General features: G+C 38.8%; 1 protein-coding gene across 1 annotated transcript; it reads right to left on the bottom strand.

Annotated features, from left to right (window-relative positions):
• Positions 1 to 745: 745 nt before the first annotated feature.
• fam98a (family with sequence similarity 98 member A) lies at positions 746 to 9088 on the bottom strand. Its single transcript, XM_028007933.1, has 8 exons — positions 8962 to 9088; positions 7809 to 7957; positions 6815 to 6949; positions 6151 to 6332; positions 5823 to 5903; positions 5620 to 5736; positions 4436 to 4603; positions 746 to 1992 (listed from the first exon to the last, which is right to left on the bottom strand). The coding sequence occupies exons 1-8, from the start codon at positions 8997 to 8999 to the stop codon at positions 1345 to 1347; spliced, it is 1518 nt and encodes a 505-aa protein (XP_027863734.1). The 5' UTR covers positions 9000 to 9088; the 3' UTR covers positions 746 to 1344.
• Between the last annotated feature and the right edge of the window lie 14098 nt (positions 9089 to 23186).

Raw genomic sequence — 23186 nt, 5'->3', positions numbered from 1 at the left:
GCTGGTCTTAGCCAAAAAAAAAAAAAATCACAAAAGTTTTTTACATAAGTTTTATAATGAAAGAAATTGATTATGAAAAATTGGTCTGTTGCCTGCTTTTCTTATTTTTTTAACTATGGTATGTACATAAATTATTTTCATTTTGGTTACTCAGTAGCCTTTTTACCAAATACTTTACTACTGAGTAATTTCTTGGATGCCTATTCTGTTTTTAATTGAGCAAAAATAATTTAAGTAGTGCTACTTTTATTTGATGACATTTATTTACAATTGCTGTAAATACAATTATTGCAGTAATTCTAGTCAAAATGCGTATTGTATTGAATAATGATTTTGTCTATTATTTACTGAGGTTCTGTTGATCCCAGAAGGGATTTTTGTTTAGTAATGGATCTGTGAGGCTAATGTTCACTTTCCATCATGACTGCAACATTAACCTTCTGACCAAATATGCATCAGCTTCTAGTGAACTAAATCATTCAGGTAATCATCATTAGTCTGCATGAATACATGTTAATTCTGATTAAAGAATCATTTTCCAATTGATTCATAACGATGCATCAAATGGATGCATCTTTTCAAAGAGTCAATTTGGGTTTTTTTTCAGGTTTCAAAGCAGATCATCTATGATTTTGGTTACTGCTTCCTGTTTGGGTTTCATATCAATTTCAATTCAAATGGGCCATCAGTGGGAATCAACACTAAATACTGCAAGTTCTGCAGATGAAATCACCACACTACTCGATGCAAAAAGGGATTTTTATTCCTTTTATTCCTCATTCACACATCCATACTAACCTTCCAACATTTATAGCTGTATCCACACAGCTGTGCAAGTTGGCATCTTTTAAATAAGTAACTTAGAAATTTCCAGTCAAACATACTGAAATGAAATGTGGACTGGAAAATTGACACCGCTTTCAAGTAATCTTTGATTTCAGTGACCCTCCTGTCCTGTGTGTGGTACTGATGTGCACTGCACACAATAGGTGCACAAACACTGACACGTGCAGAACGCTTTCTGCGTTAAGGAAGGACGTTCAGTAAGGCCGATTTAACTACCAGGATCAAATCAGCACAGCAGAGTCCAGCTACACAGGCTATTTTAAATAGAGCTGGAGGGCAGCTTAAAAATGTATTAATAAGGCAAAAATGATAACATACCAGGACGCAAAAGATTATATCTTCAATTACTTAACAGTCCACATAGAACGTGACCCAAATAAAAATATGTGGAGGACACATTTCTTGCTTCAGTTTGCTGAACCTGCTGAGATAAGGCTTTTCTCTGAAGTTCCTGAATTCAGTGTTCTGATCTCTGATGTAAAGCCCCGCATGGCACCTTCAGCTGGTGTAGTGTCTGCCTTGATTGAAGCCAGTCTGGTTGTACTGCTGCCCTCCATGTTGGAAAAACTGTTCAAACTGTCCTCCTTGGTTGAAATTCTGACCTCCTCTACCCCCCCAGCCTCCACCTTGACCTCCTCTGCTGCCTCTGCCCCTGCCCCCTCGGCCTCCACGGCCGCCGCCTCTTTCCTGGTGCCAGCTCCCGTCCTGGCTATAACTGTTGTTGTAGCCCCCTCCTCCCCCGTGAAAGCCCTGATCCTGGAATCCTCCTTGGTTGGCTCCCCCTCCCGTATAACCTCCTCTCCCTCCTCCCCCATGATAATTTCCTGCATCTTGGTAGTGACCCTGGCTGTACCCACCTCTCCCCCCTCCAGCTCCCTCTCCCCAGCTTCCCTGCACCTTCCCTCCTCTGCCACCGACTCCTCTGCCCCCCCTGTCTTCATGTCCCCCTCCACCACCTCTTTCATAGCCTCCACGGCCACCGTATGAAAAGCTATCGTAGCCCCCTCTGCTGCCCCCGTGGGACCCACTGTAGTGCCCTCCACCTTGAGGGGCATCCTGACGTTTCTGCCAGGATGGCATCTCTGGAGGCGGCGGCTCGATCTCGCATGGTCTTCCACCTCTGTCCGGCACTCGGCCCATCAGAACCTGAGGAGCAGAGTCAGGTATTGTTGAAGTTGTTGAAAGCTAAAGGGTTTTTAGATCAGTGAGATTACAAAAGGGAAAAAAAACAAAAAAAAACAGCCAGCGTTAGATGTCTGCAGACTGTAATTTGTGTTATTTATAAATGGGTATGGCTAGAGTATTACACAAATTCAACTTCTTTTAGTTTTATATTACATTATAATGTTATTTCTTCCTCAAAAACATATCTGGGGTGTTGCTTTGATGCATTCATGCATTTTTACAAAATTGATCTCTGTTGGCACCCAATGGGGAGGGCCTGCTCATTTACCAAAGGCTCTGCCTCAGATCTGCAGTCCTGCGCCGCAGAGCACCCCTCCTTCCCTCCTGATGCAGATAGAAACATTTGGACCCCAGTCATTGCTTCCCTGATTCAATAAAGTTACTGCACACCACGTCATCTGCTGCTCTCTTTACTAAGGCTCTTCTTCCTCCATTTCATGTGGGTGTTTAACATCTGTTGCTGCAGAACTGAAAGCTAGAGCAAATGTGTGTGTGAAATGTTCATCTTTGGCAGCATCAGCCTGCAGATGTTTCCTTTCCTGCTTAGCCGTTCCATTTTCTGTCCCCCATCTTCAGGCCACTGATTTGTAGCCAACGCTAGAGAATTTGACTGTGACCAACTTTTTGTTGCCAGTTATGTCTTCATTTGAGGCACAGCTGAAGCGCTGTTGTTCTTATTTTAAACAGTACCTGATGCAGATAAATCTGCCTGCACTCAACAACTGGTAACAGAAAAATAGTTTTTCCTAAATATTCCTTATTTAATGCTAACTAAAAGATTTGGCCTCATTACTGGAACTTTTTAGTCTATTTTACTAGTCCATCAGACATTTAGCTATGCTCATTTTCTCTGGTTTCATATGCAAGTCTGCATATGGTTGGGAAATCAGTGGAGCATCAGCTGTTGCTGCTCTTCCTGCTGTGAAGAAGTGTGTGACTAGTAATTAGAGATGTGATTGGGTCAGCTCAACATAAAGTGATCCAATGAGACGTTTTTGGGTTGATAGGTGAAAAAAAATATATATATATAAAAGTGTTTTGGCCCAAAATGTCTAATTACCGGTCCGGCCCGATGAGACTGACACATATATTTTAAATATACTTTAGTTGTTACATTTATAGTGAAAATATGATCCGTTCCACAAATGTTTTATTTTTTGTTTGTGGTTCAGAGGCTGTGCTGGCATGAAAAAAAAAAATCTGTCATAACCTATTTTACCAGACAATTTTTATGATGATGCTAATTACATAAGCTATTCAGTCAAATATCGTTTTCATTCTATCCATTTAATATTCAACAAGTTGAGCAGATTATCACAATTCTATTACACAGAGCAGGTGAACTAACTTTTTCTTCCGGAGAGATAAAAACCAATGACTGTGACCCCAATAACTACACATGAATAATAAAATTAAACAACTCCACTTAAATTATGAATGCCTCACCTGCTGTGGCCTGAATGCACAGCCTCACAGGAGGAGAAATCTGCGCTAGAGTTTAGAACAGCATTAACTGTGTCCAAGCCCAATTCAACTCCACTAATTAACTTTAATTAAAGGCCCGAGGCTGCATTAAATCTGACATGCCATTTTAATTAAGATTTTACTGCTTTCACTTTTAGATCATAAGTAAGCAGTGCTACTTCTCCCGTTTGTATCCTTTGTTTAATGTTTTCTAGTTCCATTTTGTCGCTTGTTGCAACAGCAGGCTGAGTCAAGTACAAATCTCCTGGATGAGTGATTGAGCGGAGCAGGGTGGGGTTGCATATGTATTTATTGTCCCGTGTGCTGTGGTTATTACAGCCTAATTAACTTCTGCACCTTAGTTTCTTTCCTCAAAAGGGAAAACTGCCTTCTCCTTTATTTAGACTATAAATAGATCAACAGAACATAGCATTCTCATGTAGTTTTCTCTGTTCTGCATGTACTGTACACTCGTTACACCTGCCTCCTCCGCCAAAGTTTGGAATGCGCTTTTGAACGTGACGCGCTGGAAAGTTTTCATAACTTTCCAGCTGACAGCTGGAGCTGACAGCGCGCTGATCAGCGAGATGAATTTAGTTCACTTTACAAGTAATACATTAAATTAAGATGGGATTTTTAATATGTTTATTGATTGATTTAGTTCCCTCCAGCATGTACTCTATTCGTAAAGTTGAAATTGTCTCGCGCGTTTGCACCAAGTAGTTAGGAGTGTGAAGTGTAATCTGTCAAAAGAACGAACGGTCTTCAGATTTGTCCGTCGTTTAAAAGTACATGATCAACTACAGAAAATATTCCTTTAAGACAACTTCTGGTGTGATTATTTTGCTTACATGACAGAAATGGTGATTGCAATCCAGGAAATAATTAAATCATGACATCCCTGATTTAATAAGAGGAAAACAGTGCGGAACACACCCACCTTATTAATGGCACAGGCTGTCTTCTCTCTTATCTTGCCACTGCTTGTACGAAGGATCTTGGAGAAGTCTTGTCGTGCAGCGAGAAGGTGAGCGACAGAAATGTTGCTTTTGGTGAGGAGGGCAGAACGCAGCGGCTGGTACACTTTACTTAACTTCTCAGCTTGGATCTTTAGCAAAACATGGGAAAAGGAAAAAAAAAAGTATTTTAGTTTGTAATAATAAAAGTTGCACAGAGAAATATTTAACTTTATACGGGCCTGACTTTGTGGTATTCCCGGTTATTGCTGCTGAGATTTTTTGTATGTCTAAACTGAGATGTTTGACCATTAATCTTTTGTGATGAGTTTCAACTGTTGGAGGTTGAAAGTCCTCTTGTTTTCACCTCATCTGTGGATAGCTACACAGATTCTCTATCAGATTCAACCCGGCGCTTCTTCAACACAATGAGATTTGCAGAAATCAGCAGAACTTTGTTTTAAAAAAATGAAAAATATTTAAGAACCTTGAGGAAGACTTATTAAAATAAAAGACCAGTTTTGATCAGTAAAAGTCCATTATGAGTTCAGTGCATCCCGTCTTTAACCCCTCATACATTACACACTTATTTTCATGCAATCTACAATTGAAAGAGGAAACAGAAGGTGGGATATTTTGAACTCACAAAATGTGATAATCCCAGAAAGTATGCAGCTAGTTTTCTTTACAGTGTTCATTACCATTTTGTCACTAAGTTAGACAAACATTTACCATTAGATGTCATAAATAGTAAAAACTACAGCTAAGTGATATAATTGAAAAATATAATCTCAGATTTCTTTTTTATACAAAATCAGATTTTAATCAATTTTTATATCATTTACATTTCCTTTCTTACAAAGAAATGACAAATGACAGGAAATGTTTTTCAAGAAGTTCCTTTTGCTCCAACAATCCCTTCTGGGAGTTTTCCTAAACTGAAGGTCCTACTAATACAAGCTATGACACCTGCTTGTAAAACGAGGTGGTCGGCCCTGGGTTGGCTGACATGACTCTGAACGTCCAAAACCCAATGAGTGCACTGGGTTAAATTTTCCATAAGTGTAAATCTATAATAACAGCACAGTCAAAATCAATTGATCAGTCAGCACTATTAAAAAAAACAAAAAAACATTTTGTGCATGGTAATGCCTGGACAGCAACGTACCTTGGCTCTTTCAGACCAGCCGAAAGACTGAACAGTTACATCAAGACGTTTCAACAACATCTTTCTTCTCACTTCATACTCATTTACAAGAACTTGGTTTATGGCCTCAATCTTTTCCTAGATTAAGAAAAAAAAGGGAGTAAAGAGACATCCACTCACTTTCTGCCAACTGGGAATTATTTGTTTCATTTAGCAGAATTTACCATATGCACAGGTCCGAGGGGCTTGTCCAGCAGAGGTTCTCCGACGTGATTTGGTGGAACTCGACTTATGGCTTCTTTTAACTGAGATGGAGAAAAATAATAATTAAAAAAAGAAAAATAATATATGTGTGCATAAAAATGATCAACAATACACAAGTAAACGCTCCTTCTTGGAGCATATTTACAGGCTGAAACTGCTGACAGAACAGAGTTAAATCCACTAAACCATATTCATTTATTTTGAACTTGTACAGAACATTTTATTCCATCTCATGTAAAGATTTACAGTTAGCAACAATAAAAACGTGGAGCTGCCAGGTAGACGGACCTTCTTCTCAATTCCAGAAAAGAACTGGAACATGGTGATGTTGGATGGAGGTTTGGACATGCCCAGCGCCATGCAGATACCCTTCAGCTCCTGGAAGACGGGGCTCCCGGATTCCTGGGCTTTCTTCTGAGGCCTGTTGATCAGGATCATTCTTGACGCCTCCAACTCGGACACTAAAAAGGCTGAAGAAGAAATAGAAACGGCCTTTGTTGTCCAGTAAATATAAAATTCAGGTGTTACATGGTTGGAGGTCTTCGCAGCGCCGCTCCGACCGCGGGAGCTCCAGCCACACCACCCGCTCACCACCCTAAATGCTCATTTCTGTCTTTAAGATGGGGACTCCAGGCTTTTCTGCATTAACATAAAAACATCTAGTGGTTCAGTAGCTCCATGGGGCTCAGTGGTAGAGACGTTACAGGTGCGATTCCATCTTCCTCCTGTCGCACGCCAGTTTGCCCAGAGGCAGGGCATTAAACGCCAAGCTGCCAATTACTTACCAAACTGCGTATTTCTGTATAAATGTGTGCATGCTTGTGAGCGTGAGTGGGTGGAAAAGGCGCTTCGAGTACGACTGGAAATATTTGAATTCCTAACATGTACGTCAACGTAGTATAACGAAGGTAAGTTTGAACAAAAACATGCTAGTGTAGTGTAATAAACATACTGATTAGGAGCAGACAGTCAGTTCTGCTCAGAAACCTCTGGGCGATGTCTCCGGTGGTCAGAGTGCTGTAAGGGCAGGCAAGCTCTGACAGAAGACCACTCATCTCCAGCTGGAACCCCTCTGCCTCACTGGGACCTGAGGTGTGGAGCAGAAACACAGACCCATCACAGGCTTGGTCTCGTATATCAGCAAAAAAAAAGCTTGATAAGTTTTGATAAGCATCAACCTTACTGGTGTACAATTAGTCAGTCTCAGTCTTGGTATTAATCCACCAACAACACAGTCATATGTTGTTGAAAAAGGTTTTCTGCAGCTAAAAACCTACAACTATTTTTCACAATAATTACATTTATTTATAGTTTTTTTCCATTTTCGCAAAATGGGAAAAAAAGATTTACCCAAACTTTTAATCCTGTTCCAATATTTAAATGACTGTTGCTGCTTTGTCTGGAGATTTGAAATTTGAAATGAAATTTATTCGATCATGATACAAATATAAAAATAAAATAGTGCACAGTAACAAGAAGTGCATAAAAAAGAAGAGGAAATACAGATTTTTTGTTTCAGTTAACATATCATGCTCAAAATGGGGTAGGAAGAAGTGAGAACTTATAAACTCCTACCCCCTAAACACTTGAAACTTTAGAGTCCTACTGTCATTAAAAAATACAAAATCAAAATCAAAATGGCAGTCAGAAGTAACAGTTACTAATATTTACCCATACATTTTCCCATTTTATGCTGGTTTGTCTTTCTAAACCCTTACACCAAGTAGTTATCTGCAATACACACCTTATTGCTTTCTGTCACCCATATGTGTATCTATTGAAAATTACCTCCTTGTACTTTCTTGTACTTTCTAGATGATAATATATGACTAACATCATGGAGGTAAGGGAGCCATTAAAATGCTATGGCTGCGCATATGAGTGGAAAAAGTCAGGAACACCGGTGCAAGCAGTGCCAAAGGTTAGAGTGGGGCTACTAAACTTACAGTTAGTAGCATGGACATTTTCCTCCAGCTTGTGATACAGGCTGAGCTCTGAGATGATCCAGGCACAGAGCTTGGTGAACTCAGGGGAAGCTGCTCCTCTCATGACAGCAGAATCCAGAGCTCCATCCTCCAACAGAGGGCCCTGGTAGCTGGAAGAACAGGACACACACAAAGCAGCTAAACCACAAGAAACCCGGATCAGTTCAAAATCGCAACTTTTATTCCCTCATTGCAGTGTCCCTACACATGTGTGTAAGATTAATTCATACAATCATTACAAGAACTCTCAGTCCTTTAATCAGAGAAATGGATAAGGATGGAGAACAGGTGAAGATTGATAAATGATATGATGAGTAGATAGATAGATAGATAGATAGATAGATAGATAGATAGATAGAAGGGTTTACAGACAAATAAAAACCATGGCTGGCTGAATGGATGGACAGAGAAAACGAACATGGATGGGTGACTGATAATAGATTTAATAATAGATTGAGAGCTAAGAAGTAAAAGAAAAGATTGATACTACTAAATAAAAATGATGAATGGCTTGATAGAGCACAAATTCAACCAGACGTAGAAAACAAAATTCCTGATTTTTCTACGCTGTACAGGATCACAGTCCAGTGGTTCTCACGGGACGATCACCGTGATTCTGGACAGGCACCAGCAGAAATAACCCGTCTGAATCTGTCAGTGGACATTCTTCCATGTTGCCAAGCATTCAGCACGTACAGGACTTAAACCAACTCCGAAACTCTGATGACTTCCATAAATTCATCGCATATTTCTATATACAGGTTACATTTATAATGTTAGCATAAATCCTACTTTCTAGAAATCTGACCGCTTTAACATAAAGAGCGACAGGCAGGCAGCGGGGCAGCCCATTCTCGCCCAGTTCTGCTGACGCAGCTTCATGCAAACCACCTATACCAATTTGGAGCTCAGCTTACACCGCTGTGGAAACGTTGACCTGTCACTTGAAGCAACAGAATACCAACATGATGTTTCTGTCCTCTCAGATTAGCTTTCAGAGCTACACACTGCAGCTGCAGCGGCTAGCTAAAACTAGACAGAGAGCAGGAAGCTCTGTAGGGTTTTATGCACACAGCCCTGCGCTCCCCGTGGAAGAGAAGCTTTGTTCACTTACCCTAAATCTTCCAGCGAGACGAGAATGTCATTCTCCATCTCAAAGTTCTATGATGAAAGTAGAGGTACCACAGCAAAGGTTTCTCACAGGCACTCAGCTGTTACACGTTGAAGTCCGCCTTCTTCGTTTTTTTTTAATAACAGTTGGAAAGCACCTTATTGGTGAATTACCGCCCCCTTGTGCTTTATTATAGGCACTGCATGTTTCCTAAAACAATCTCCTTCTATAAGGCGTTTCCAGATTATCATAAATTATTTTTGGAAGGGAAATGTTATAGGTTTAAGAAAAATCACCAGAAGTCAAAGCTATAAGTATAAGCACTGGAAGAGGTTGGTTCTATTGGCAGGAAATGTAATGTCCATAATAAACCTGGAGTTGGGTGACCAGACGTCCCAGTTTTAGATGGCCTGTCCCCGCCTGAAGCCGTCCCAGGAAAAGTCCCCGATTTTAACGTTTTATGAATGAGGGGAAAAAAAGTTTCCTATAGATTGTTATTACGGTAGCCGGAGACTCCATAAGGCAGGGAGTAGAAAGCGCGAGTGAGCGTGTTACGCGCAACAACAGCAGTTACGGTAACTGGTCGCGCTACTGTTAACGTTACAGAGAAGAAGAGCAGCAGAGTCAACAGCAAGTAAAAATCAAGAAGAGCAGCTCCTCATCTCAAAATGACCACATTCTCAAAGAAAACAATTCTAATTTTATTTCTTAAATTGTACATTTTCAATTTGTCAAATGTACATTCTAATGTTCTTGGGGGAGATTGAGATGATATTATGTCTCTGTTTTAGAATGCTGGCAGACTGATAAAAGATGAGACAGGAGGAAAATATCCTGATAAACTGAATGAATGAAGAAAACAGGAAAACTGACAAAGCTGGAGAGAAAGATGAAATATAAACATATTATTATTTAATTGTTTCTTATATGTTGTATTTTAAGTGTTTCTCTTTGCTATCACCTGTGGTGTTTCTCAGTTTTTCACATAATCTCTTCTGCTCTTATTCTATCCAGACCTCTGTGATCATGTGGCTGATGGCTCTTCAGACCCAGGAGGGTTTGCAGATCCAGAGATGAGCTCATGTTGGTGGACTTCCTGACCAGAGTTCACTCATCTCAAACACAGTGTCCTTACATATCAGCTACATAACTTTACACACACACCTCATGTATTTATGGACAGTTATGTGTCCATTCTTGCACAACATTCACAGGTGGACAAAGTTGTTGTTATCTTCTGTTAATGATTGAAAAACCTACAGACTGAATGACTGAAACAACCTGAAACTGACAAAAGTAATAATTGAAAATTTACTGAAAATTAACCAATACAAATCTGACATTGTTTTGAATTGAGGTACAACAGAATAAGAAAATGACAAACCAAGATGACTACTGTAAAGTTGTACAGATTATTCTGAAACTTAAGGTCCACAGGACTGGAGCCAGGAAGAAAATTGACAAATTCAAGAGAATTGTCCTCATTTCAAATGAAGTTGTTATATTAAAAAAATAAATCATCTTACAATATGAATGGTTACTTAAAGTCCAGAAAGTAAAGGTGAACTCCGAGGTCAAGGTGGACTTGATGTGAGATGACCAAGGAGGAAAGCAAATCATAAAAAGTGAGGCTGGAATTTATCACACAGGTTCTGGGAGAGATGAGACAAAAGGAACATCAGCTCTATGGTCACAGACACAAAAATGCTAATATGTTTTAACTACCATCATTTTTAATTGAGCCACAATTTAAAAGCAGTGTCTGGCTTTCATCAGTTTGTCAGTAAACAATTGTTTACTACTTTTGTCAGTTTCAAGTTTCTTCTGTTACCATTGCAGCTTTTTGTTCATTAACAGAGGACCCAACTGTGTTGTTCATGTATATTCATGGTCACTTACAAACTATGTAATTTCCCCCCATATTTCCAGTTTTAATTTTCTATTGCTGCTATTACTTTTATTGTTATTAATAATGATATTACCACTGTGTGGAGAGACACGTTCCTGCTTTTATATTTGATTTTTAATGTTTAAATGTTAATAAATATGTAAACTTATCTGTCCCAGTTTCTTCATTTTAGTTTGAGAAATTTGCTTCCTCTTTATCCCCGAGTGAGAAATGTCCCCAGATTTAGTCTTAGAAATCTGGTCACCTTTCCCTAGAGGTGGATGACGACTGCCCACTAAATGTGAGGCAGTCAGGTACCGACACATGAGGACCAAACTGGAGCAGTTTGCTCATGAGGAGAGGGCCAAAATACCTGCTGAGGGGTGCAGAAGTTTCATCAATAGTTGTAGGAATTGTTTGATTGCAGTGATTGCCTCAAAATTTTAGTCCAGGTCTGTTTCATGAGTTTGCTTTTTAGAATAATTCTGTTGAAGCATGCTTGAAAAGCAATGTCTGACGTTCACTTGTTCATTTTCACAGAACTTTTATTCATCATTACCTTTGTCAGATTCAACCAAGGGTTTACCAACAATCTTGTCCAAGTGTGTACCTCCCGGCCGGCCAGGCCGTGAGGTAGACGATTGTTGTCAAACAATCATGCCAAGTCATGTCACAAACACTAAAAAACAGAATCACTTAAAGTGAAAACTCTAAAATTACGGTCCTCGTTTTTCTGGATTTAGAGACTGTATTTTCCTGATTTCTGATGCTGGTGTAAGAAATGTTGAAATAATCCTAATGAACAGCTGTGAAATGACACAACATACACCATGAAACATATATTAATAATGTAATCCTGAATGGCTTTTCTTAGACAGAATTAAATTCAATTAAACAGCTTTGACTTTCATATAACTTTCTGGTACAGGAATTCAAGGCAGTCTATTACAGATCAGGAAATTACATGCTCAGACCTGCGTTGTAAGATGGAAATAAATGTAGAAATTAACATAACAAATAAATTGATAAATCGGTATCCAAAAGTATAAATTCTCTGCAAACCAGAGATGTCAGTAAACTAATCTGATTACCTGTAATAAAGAATGATCTGGAGAGTTTGTTGTACCGTCTGCACTGATAACAGAGTGCTGCTACTCTACCCTTGAAAGTAGGCGAGACAGAACAAGGAATGACTTTTCAGTACTGCTGTCATGCAACAACTTCATGCGAAACAGCTCTTTGATTAAAGCCCCCCAGTATCCCACTAAAATTCAATCCCAGTATAGGCTTATTGGCTGACTACTGATATACAAATCACCATTTCCTTTTAAGATAATGCAAATAACATTAGTACATGACACACAAAAAAAGGTTTTGAACGAGTTTCTTACTGTATTTAGATTGTGTAGGTTTATGTCAATAGATATGGATTAATATATAATGAAAAGCCAGTTTAAAGTAAATTGTCCATCCATTATTTAGCACACTGTTCTTTGCAGGGTCACAAGAGGAACCAGTGCTCATCTCAAGCAATCTACAGAAAAGAGGTAGGGTACATGTTACACCAACATGGACAAATAGAACAAACAAACATACAAAAACATATACACAACTAAAGATCATATAGATTACCAAGTGCTACTCTATCAGGTTATAGCAATGTGTGACTATACCATCATCATGAAACAACTGAAAACATTCATTAGTAGGCCTTTAGGAAATGTTTTTCTTCACAATTTCGGATATGTAATTACATTGACTAGAAGTCACTGAGTGATGTCGGCTGGGTTATTTGTGGCAACATGTTGTACTAGTGCATTCAAATAATTCTTTTCAAAATTTTCCAACTTTAAAACTGAGGTGTAATTCTGTACTTACTTCATGAAATAGTCAAACTGTTGATAATTAAAATGCACATTTGACCTGGCACAAGTGAAAAAATTCAAAAGACTGGATTTTAAAACGTATATTGAAAATTCTGTGTTTTTTTTCCTTTTAGGAAAGAAGTTCCAGTGTCAAAAACAACCTCCAACAAATATTCACATGTAAAACTGTTGACCACTCAGCCATCCTTAACAGTTAAGGATGGCTGTGTTGTGTTTTTGACCCATTCACTTTTGGACAACCTCAAATGATGCATTCATGGCATCTAATGTCCAAGTGCTTCTTTTAGGGTTATCTTAATCTGTGACTTTATCGTCATCAAGAAACAACAGAAAACATCCATTGTGGACTTGCTTCATGAAATAGTGATTCTCAAATTGTTGATAATTAAAAAGTGTATTTGAAATCTTGTTTTTTTCTTATTTTTAGGAAAGAAGTTCCAGTATCAAAAACAACCTCCACCAAGTATTCACACGTAAAACTGTTGACCACTCAGACATCCTTAACGGCCCGCATTGATCGCATCAGAGTCGTCCCATCTCATCACTGACGAGTCGTTGGAAGAGCATTGTCTACTCTACTGAAACTTTGCTTAAAAGAAGGTGGGGTTTGTTTGAAATGGATGAATACAGGATATAAGATGCACATGCTGAAGAATCTGATACAAGCAGGTCACCTGAAATGGAATCACTGATGTCAACTTATATCATAAGTGCTTCTCTTTTGGGTTAACTTGGTTGGAAGTTTATCATCAACAAGAAGAAACTGCAAGCAAACAACATTAGGCAAAAAGATGACCTTAACAGAGGCACTCACTTGGTCTGTGCATACAGTAAGTGCTAACTGTTGGGGTATTCTTTTAGTCTTTTTCTCGGCATGGGATCTCTTGACAGTCTTGCTGAAATACCTGAAGAAGGCATTGAAATGATGTTTCACACTGACTTGGTTTCTGTACACAGGAAGTGCTAATTGTTGGGGTATTCTTGTTGTTTCTTACTGCAAACATCATTTTATTACAGCCGTGTTTCCAAGCTTGAAGAAGCCATTGCATTATCACTTCTATTACCTTGACATGAGCACAGTCTTGAATATACTCAGAAAGTGCTCCATGTTGAGGTAGTACAAATGTGACAAATTCATCTGTGGCTATGGAAACATTGATTTTGACCAGCTCACATTTACAGAACCTTGACAGTCTTCACACGACCTTAAAGTTGTTAATGTTGGGGCAATTAAAATTGGAACAAATCTGCTGTGAACATTCAAGCTGTGTTTTTGACCCAGTCACTTTTGGACAACCTCAAATGATGCATTCATGGCATCTAATGTCCAAGTGCTTCTTTTAGGGTTATCTTAATCTGTGACTTTATCGTCATCAAGAAACAACAGAAAACATCCATTGTGGACTTGCTTCATGACATAGTGATTCTCATACAGTTGATAATTAAAACGTATTTTTCAAATCCTGGATTTTTTTTCCTATTAGGAAAGAAGTTCCAGTATCAAAAACAACCTCCACCAAGTATTCACACGTAAAACTGTTGACCACTCAGCCATCCTTAACGGCCCGCATTGATCGCATCAGAGTCGTCCCATCTCATCACTGACGAGTCGTTGGAAGAGCATTGTCTACTCTACTGAAACTTTGCTTAAAAGAAGGTGGGGTTTGTTTTGAATGGCTGAATTAACTATATAAGATGCACATCCTGAGGAATCTGATACAAGCAGGTCACCTGAAATGGAATCACTGATGTCAACTTATATCATAAGTGCTTCTCTTTTGGGTTAACTTGGTTGGAAGTTTATCATCAACAAGAAGAAACTGCAAGCAAACAACATTAGGCAAAAAGATGACCTTAACAGAGGCACTCACTTGGTCTGTGCATACAGTAAGTGCTAACTGTTGGGGTATTCTCTTAGTCTTTTTCTCGGCATGGGATCTTTTGACAGTCTTGCTGAAATACCTGAAGAAGGCATTGAAATGATGTTTCACACTGACTTGGTTTCTGTACACAGTAAGTGCTAATTGTTGGGGTATTCTTGTTGTTTCTTACTGCAAACATCATTTTATTACAGCCGTGTTTCCAAGCTTGAAGAAGCCATTGCATTATCACTTCTATTACCTTGACATGAGCACAGTCTTGAATATACTCAGAAAGTGCTCCATGTTGAGGTAGTTCAAATGTGACAAATTCATCTGTGGCTATGGAAACATTGATTTTGACCAGCTCACATTTACAGAACCTTGACAGTCTTCACACGACCTTAAAGTTGTTAATGTTGGGGCAATTAAAATTGGAACAAATCTGCTGTGAACATTCAAGCTGTGTTTTTGACCCAGTCACTTTTGGACAACCTCAAATGATGCATTCATGGCATCTAATGTCCAAGTGCGTCTTTTAGGGTTATCTTAATCTGTGACTTTATCGTCATCAAGAAACAACAGAAAACATCCATTGTGGACTTGCTTCACGAAATAGTGATTCTCAAATTGTTGATAATTAAAAAGTGTATTTGAAATCTTGTTTTTTTCTTATTTTTAGGAAAGAAGTTCCAGTATCAAAAACAACCTCCACCAAGTATTCACACGTAAAACTGTTGACCACTCAGCCACCCTTAACGGCCCGCATTGATCGCATCAGAGTCGTCCCATCTCATCAATGACGAGTCGTTGGAAGAGCATTGTCTACTCTACTGAAACTTTGCTTAAAAGAAGGTGGGGTTTGTTTTGAATGGCTGAATTTACTATATAAGATGCACATGCTGAAGAATCTGATACAAGCAGGTCACCTGAAATGGAATCACTGATGTCAACTCATGTCATAAGTGCTTCTCTTTTGGGTTAACTTGGTTGGAAGTTTATCATCAACAAGAAGAAACTGCAAGCAAACAACATTAGGCAAAAAGATGACCATAACAGAGGCACTCACTTGGTCTGTGCATACAGTAAGTGCTAACTGTTGGGGTATTCTTTTAGTCTTTTTCTCGGCATGGGATCTCTTGACAGTCTTGCTGAAATACCTGAAGAAGGCATTGAAATGATGTTTCACACTGACTTGGTTTCTGTACACAGTAAGTGCTAATTGTTGGGGTATTCTTGTTGTTTCTTACTGCAAACATCATTTTATTACAGCCGTGTTTCCAAGCTTGAAGAAGCCATTGCATTATCACTTCTATTACCTTGACATGAGCACAGTCTTGAATATACTCAGAAAGTGCTCCATGTTGAGGTAGTACAAATGTGACAAATTCATCTGTGGCTATGGAAACATTGATTTTGACCAGCTCACATTTACAGAACCTTGACAGTCTTCACACGACCTTAAAGTTGTTAATGTTGGGGCAATTAAAATTGGAACAAATCTGCTGTGAACATTCAAGCTGTGTTTTTGACCCATTCACTTTTGGACAACCTCAAATGATGCATTCATGGCATCTAATGTCCAAGTGCTTCTTTTAGGGTTATCTTAATCTGTGACTTTATCGTCATCAAGAAACAACAGAAAACATCCATTGTGGACTTGCTTCACGAAATAGTGATTCTCATACAGTTGATAATTAAAACGTATTTTCCAAATCCTGTATTTTTTTTCCTATTAGGAAAGAAGTTCCAGTATCAAAAACAACCTCCACCAAGTATTCATATGTAAAACTGTTGACCACTCAGCCACCCTTAACGGCCCGCATTGATCGCATCAGAGTCGTCCCATCTCATCACTGACGAGTCGTTGGAAGAGCATTGTCTACTCTACTGAAACTTTGCTTAAAAGAAGGTGGGGTTTGTTTGAAATGGATGAATACAGGATATAAGATGCATAGGCTGAAGAATCTGATACAAGCAGGTCACCTGAAATGGAATCACTGATGTCAACTTGTATCATAAGTGCTTCTCTTTTGGGTTAACTTGGTTGGAAGTTTATCATCAACAAGAAGAAACTGCAAGCAAACAACATTAGGCAAAAAGATGACCTTAACAGAGGCACTCACTTGGTCTGTGCATACAGTAAGTGCTAACTGTTGGGGTATTCTTTTAGTCTTTTTCTCGGCATGGGATCTCTTGACAGTCTTGCTGAAATACCTGAAGAAGGCATTGAAATGATGTTTCACACTGACTTGGTTTCTGTACACAGGAAGTGCTAATTGTTGGGGTATTCTTGTTGTTTCCTACTGCAAACATCATTTTATTACAGCCGTGTTTCCAAGCTTGAAGAAGCCATTGCATTATCACTTCTATTACCTTGACATGAGCACAGTCTTGAATATACTCAGAAAGTGCTCCATGTTGAGGTAGTACAAATGTGACAAATTCATCTGTGGTTATGGAAACATTGATTTTGACCAGCTCACATTTACAGAACCTTGACAGTCTTCACACGACCTTAAAGTTGTTAATGTTGGGGCAATTAAAATTGGAACAAATCTGCTGTGAACATTTTAGCTGTGTTTTTGACCCAGTCACTTTTGGACAACCTCAAATGATGCATTCATGGCATCTAATGTCCAAGTGCTTCTTTTGGGGTTATCTTAATCTGTGACTTTATCGTCATCAAGAAACAACAGAAAACTTCCATTGTGGACTTGCTTCACGAAATAGTGATTCTCAAATTGTTGATAATTAAAAAGTGTATTTGAAATCTTGTTTTTTTCTTATTTTTAGGAAAGAAGTTCCAGTATCAAAAACAACCTCCACCAAGTATTCACACGTAAAACTGTTGACCACTCAGCCATCCTTAACGGCCCGCATTGATCGCATCAGAGTCGTCCCATCTCATCACTGACGAGTCGTTGGAAGAGCATTGTCTACTCTACTGAAACTTTGCTTAAAAGAAGGTGGGGTTTGTTTTGAATGGCTGAATTAACTATATAAGATGCACATCCTGAGGAATCTGATACAAGCAGGTCACCTGAAATGGAATCACTGATGTCAACTTATATCATAAGTGCTTCTCTTTTGGGTTAACTTGGTTGGAAGTTTATCATCAACAAGAAGAAACTGCAAGCAAACAACATTAGGCAAAAAGATGACCTTAACAGAGGCACTCACTTGGTCTGTGCATACAGTAAGTGCTAACTGTTGGGGTATTCTCTTAGTCTTTTTCTCGGCATGGGATCTCTTGACAGTCTTGCTGAAATACCTGAAGAAGGCATTGAAATGATGTTTCACACTGACTTGGTTTCTGTACACAGTAAGTGCTAATTGTTGGGGTATTCTTGTTGTTTCTTACTGCAAACATCATTTTATTACAGCCGTGTTTCCAAGCTTGAAGAAGCCATTGCATTATCACTTCTATTACCTTGACATGAGCACAGTCTTGAATATACTCAGAAAGTGCTCCATGTTGAGGTAGTACAAATGTGACAAATTCATCTGTGGCTATGGAAACATTGATTTTGACCAGCTCACATTTACAGAACCTTGACAGTCTTCACACGACCTTAAAGTTGTTAATGTTGGGGCAATTAAAATTGGAACAAATCTGCTGTGAACATTCAAGCTGTGTTTTTGACCCATTCACTTTTGGACAACCTCAAATGATGCATTCATGGCATCTAATGTCCAAGTGCGTCTTTTAGGGTTATCTTAATCTGTGACTTTATCGTCATCAAGAAACAACAGAAAACATCCATTGTGGACTTGCTTCACGAAATAGTGATTCTCAAATTGTTGATAATTAAAAAGTGTATTTGAAATCTTGTTTTTTTCTTATTTTTAGGAAAGAAGTTCCAGTATCAAAAACAACCTCCACCAAGTATTCACACGTAAAACTGTAGACCACTCAGCCACCCTTAACGGCCCGCATTGATCGCATCAGAGTCGTCCCATCTCATCAATGACGAGTCGTTGGAAGAGCATTGTCTACTCTACTGAAACTTTGCTTAAAAGAAGGTGGGGTTTGTTTGAAATGGATGAATACAGGATATAAGATGCACATGCTGAAGAATCTGATACAAGCAGGTCACCTGAAATGGAATCACTGATGTCAACTCATGTCATAAGTGCTTCTCTTTTGGGTTAACTTGGTTGGAAGTTTATCATCAACAAGAAGAAACTGCAAGCAAACAACATTAGGCAAAAAGATGACCTTAACAGAGGCACTCACTTGGTCTGTGCATACAGTAAGTGCTAACTGTTGGGGTATTCTTTCAGTCTTTTTCTCGGCATGGGATCTCTTGACAGTCTTGCTGAATTACCTGAAGAAGGCATTGAAATGATGTTTCACACTGACTTGGTTTCTGTACACAGTAAGTGCTAATTGTTGGGGTATTCTTGTTGTTTCTTACTGCAAACATCATTTTATTACAGCCGTGTTTCCAAGCTTGAAGAAGCCATTGCATTATCACTTCTATTACCTTGACATGAGCACAGTCTTGAATATACTCAGAAAGTGCTCCATGTTGAGGTAGTACAAATGTGACAAATTCATCTGTGGCTATGGAAACATTGATTTTGACCAGCTCACATTTACAGAACCTTGACAGTCTTCACACGACCTTAAAGTTGTTAATGTTGGGGCAATTAAAATTGGAACAAATCTGCTGTGAACATTCAAGCTGTGTTTTTGACCCATTCACTTTTGGACAACCTCAAATGATGCATTCATGGCATCTAATGTCCAAGTGCTTCTTTTAGGGTTATCTTAATCTGTGACTTTATCGTCATCAAGAAACAACAGAAAACATCCATTGTGGACTTGCTTCATGAAATAGTGATTCTCATACAGTTGATAATTAAAACGTATTTTCCAAATCCTGTATTTTTTTTCCTATTAGGAAAGAAGTTCCAGTATCAAAAACAACCTCCACCAAGTATTCACACGTAAAACTGTTGACCACTCAGCCATCCTTAACGGCCCGCATTGATCGCATCAGAGTCGTCCCATCTCATCACTGACGAGTCGTTGGAAGAGCATTGTCTACTCTACTGAAACTTTGCTTAAAAGAAGGTGGGGTTTGTTTTGAATGGCTGAATTAACTATATAAGATGCACATCCTGAGGAATCTGATACAAGCAGGTCACCTGAAATGGAATCACTGATGTCAACTTATATCATAAGTGCTTCTCTTTTGGGTTAACTTGGTTGGAAGTTTATCATCAACAAGAAGAAACTGCAAGCAAACAACATTAGGCAAAAAGATGACCTTAACAGAGGCACTCACTTGGTCTGTGCATACAGTAAGTGCTAACTGTTGGGGTATTCTCTTAGTCTTTTTCTCGGCATGGGATCTTTTGACAGTCTTGCTGAAATACCTGAAGAAGGCATTGAAATGATGTTTCACACTGACTTGGTTTCTGTACACAGTAAGTGCTAATTGTTGGGGTATTCTTGTTGTTTCTTACTGCAAACATCATTTTATTACAGCCGTGTTTCCAAGCTTGAAGAAGCCATTGCATTATCACTTCTATTACCTTGACATGAGCACAGTCTTGAATATACTCAGAAAGTGCTCCATGTTGAGGTAGTTCAAATGTGACAAATTCATCTGTGGCTATGGAAACATTGATTTTGACCAGCTCACATTTACAGAACCTTGACAGTCTTCACACGACCTTAAAGTTGTTAATGTTGGGGCAATTAAAATTGGAACAAATCTGCTGTGAACATTCAAGCTGTGTTTTTGACCCAGTCACTTTTGGACAACCTCAAATGATGCATTCATGGCATCTAATGTCCAAGTGCGTCTTTTAGGGTTATCTTAATCTGTGACTTTATCGTCATCAAGAAACAACAGAAAACATCCATTGTGGACTTGCTTCACGAAATAGTGATTCTCAAATTGTTGATAATTAAAAAGTGTATTTGAAATCTTGTTTTTTTCTTATTTTTAGGAAAGAAGTTCCAGTATCAAAAACAACCTCCACCAAGTATTCACACGTAAAACTGTTGACCACTCAGCCACCCTTAACGGCCCGCATTGATCGCATCAGAGTCGTCCCATCTCATCAATGACGAGTCGTTGGAAGAGCATTGTCTACTCTACTGAAACTTTGCTTAAAAGAAGGTGGGGTTTGTTTTGAATGGCTGAATTTACTATATAAGATGCACATGCTGAAGAATCTGATACAAGCAGGTCACCTGAAATGGAATCACTGATGTCAACTCATGTCATAAGTGCTTCTCTTTTGGGTTAACTTGGTTGGAAGTTTATCATCAACAAGAAGAAACTGCAAGCAAACAACATTAGGCAAAAAGATGACCATAACAGAGGCACTCACTTGGTCTGTGCATACAGTAAGTGCTAACTGTTGGGGTATTCTTTTAGTCTTTTTCTCGGCATGGGATCTCTTGACAGTCTTGCTGAAATACCTGAAGAAGGCATTGAAATGATGTTTCACACTGACTTGGTTTCTGTACACAGTAAGTGCTAATTGTTGGGGTATTCTTGTTGTTTCTTACTGCAAACATCATTTTATTACAGCCGTGTTTCCAAGCTTGAAGAAGCCATTGCATTATCACTTCTATTACCTTGACATGAGCACAGTCTTGAATATACTCAGAAAGTGCTCCATGTTGAGGTAGTACAAATGTGACAAATTCATCTGTGGCTATGGAAACATTGATTTTGACCAGCTCACATTTACAGAACCTTGACAGTCTTCACACGACCTTAAAGTTGTTAATGTTGGGGCAATTAAAATTGGAACAAATCTGCTGTGAACATTCAAGCTGTGTTTTTGACCCATTCACTTTTGGACAACCTCAAATGATGCATTCATGGCATCTAATGTCCAAGTGCTTCTTTTAGGGTTATCTTAATCTGTGACTTTATCGTCATCAAGAAACAACAGAAAACATCCATTGTGGACTTGCTTCACGAAATAGTGATTCTCATACAGTTGATAATTAAAACGTATTTTCCAAATCCTGTATTTTTTTTCCTATTAGGAAAGAAGTTCCAGTATCAAAAACAACCTCCACCAAGTATTCATATGTAAAACTGTTGACCACTCAGCCACCCTTAACGGCCCGCATTGATCGCATCAGAGTCGTCCCATCTCATCACTGACGAGTCGTTGGAAGAGCATTGTCTACTCTACTGAAACTTTGCTTAAAAGAAGGTGGGGTTTGTTTGAAATGGATGAATACAGGATATAAGATGCATAGGCTGAAGAATCTGATACAAGCAGGTCACCTGAAATGGAATCACTGATGTCAACTTGTATCATAAGTGCTTCTCTTTTGGGTTAACTTGGTTGGAAGTTTATCATCAACAAGAAGAAACTGCAAGCAAACAACATTAGGCAAAAAGATGACCTTAACAGAGGCACTCACTTGGTCTGTGCATACAGTAAGTGCTAACTGTTGGGGTATTCTTTTAGTCTTTTTCTCGGCATGGGATCTCTTGACAGTCTTGCTGAAATACCTGAAGAAGGCATTGAAATGATGTTTCACACTGACTTGGTTTCTGTACACAGGAAGTGCTAATTGTTGGGGTATTCTTGTTGTTTCCTACTGCAAACATCATTTTATTACAGCCGTGTTTCCAAGCTTGAAGAAGCCATTGCATTATCACTTCTATTACCTTGACATGAGCACAGTCTTGAATATACTCAGAAAGTGCTCCATGTTGAGGTAGTACAAATGTGACAAATTCATCTGTGGTTATGGAAACATTGATTTTGACCAGCTCACATTTACAGAACCTTGACAGTCTTCACACGACCTTAAAGTTGTTAATGTTGGGGCAATTAAAATTGGAACAAATCTGCTGTGAACATTTTAGCTGTGTTTTTGACCCAGTCACTTTTGGACAACCTCAAATGATGCATTCATGGCATCTAATGTCCAAGTGCTTCTTTTGGGGTTATCTTAATCTGTGACTTTATCGTCATCAAGAAACAACAGAAAACTTCCATTGTGGACTTGCTTCACGAAATAGTGATTCTCAAATTGTTGATAATTAAAAAGTGTATTTGAAATCTTGTTTTTTTCTTATTTTTAGGAAAGAAGTTCCAGTATCAAAAACAACCTCCACCAAGTATTCACACGTAAAACTGTTGACCACTCAGCCATCCTTAACGGCCCGCATTGATCGCATCAGAGTCGTCCCATCTCATCACTGACGAGTCGTTGGAAGAGCATTGTCTACTCTACTGAAACTTTGCTTAAAAGAAGGTGGGGTTTGTTTTGAATGGCTGAATTAACTATATAAGATGCACATCCTGAGGAATCTGATACAAGCAGGTCACCTGAAATGGAATCACTGATGTCAACTTATATCATAAGTGCTTCTCTTTTGGGTTAACTTGGTTGGAAGTTTATCATCAACAAGAAGAAACTGCAAGCAAACAACATTAGGCAAAAAGATGACCTTAACAGAGGCACTCACTTGGTCTGTGCATACAGTAAGTGCTAACTGTTGGGGTATTCTCTTAGTCTTTTTCTCGGCATGGGATCTCTTGACAGTCTTGCTGAATTACCTGAAGAAGGCATTGAAATGATGTTTCACACTGACT

The sequence above is a fragment of the Xiphophorus couchianus genome, chromosome 22 (genome assembly GCF_001444195.1).
Source record: "Xiphophorus couchianus chromosome 22, X_couchianus-1.0, whole genome shotgun sequence".
NCBI classification, from domain to species: Eukaryota; Metazoa; Chordata; class Actinopteri; order Cyprinodontiformes; family Poeciliidae; genus Xiphophorus; species Xiphophorus couchianus.
This window is presented reverse-complemented; position numbering and strand designations above follow the sequence as displayed.

Coding starts and splice junctions, on each gene's coding strand:
- fam98a (XM_028007933.1), bottom strand. CDS start 8,999: ATGGAGAATGACATTCTCGTCTCGCTGGAAGATTTAGG. Junction 4,604..5,619: donor GCTGGTCTGAAAGAGCCAAG/GTACGTTGCTGT, acceptor GTTTTGCTAAAG/ATCCAAGCTGAGAAGTTAAG. Junction 1,993..4,435: donor CAGCCTGTGCCATTAATAAG/GTGGGTGTGTTC, acceptor TCTGCTCCTCAG/GTTCTGATGGGCCGAGTGCC.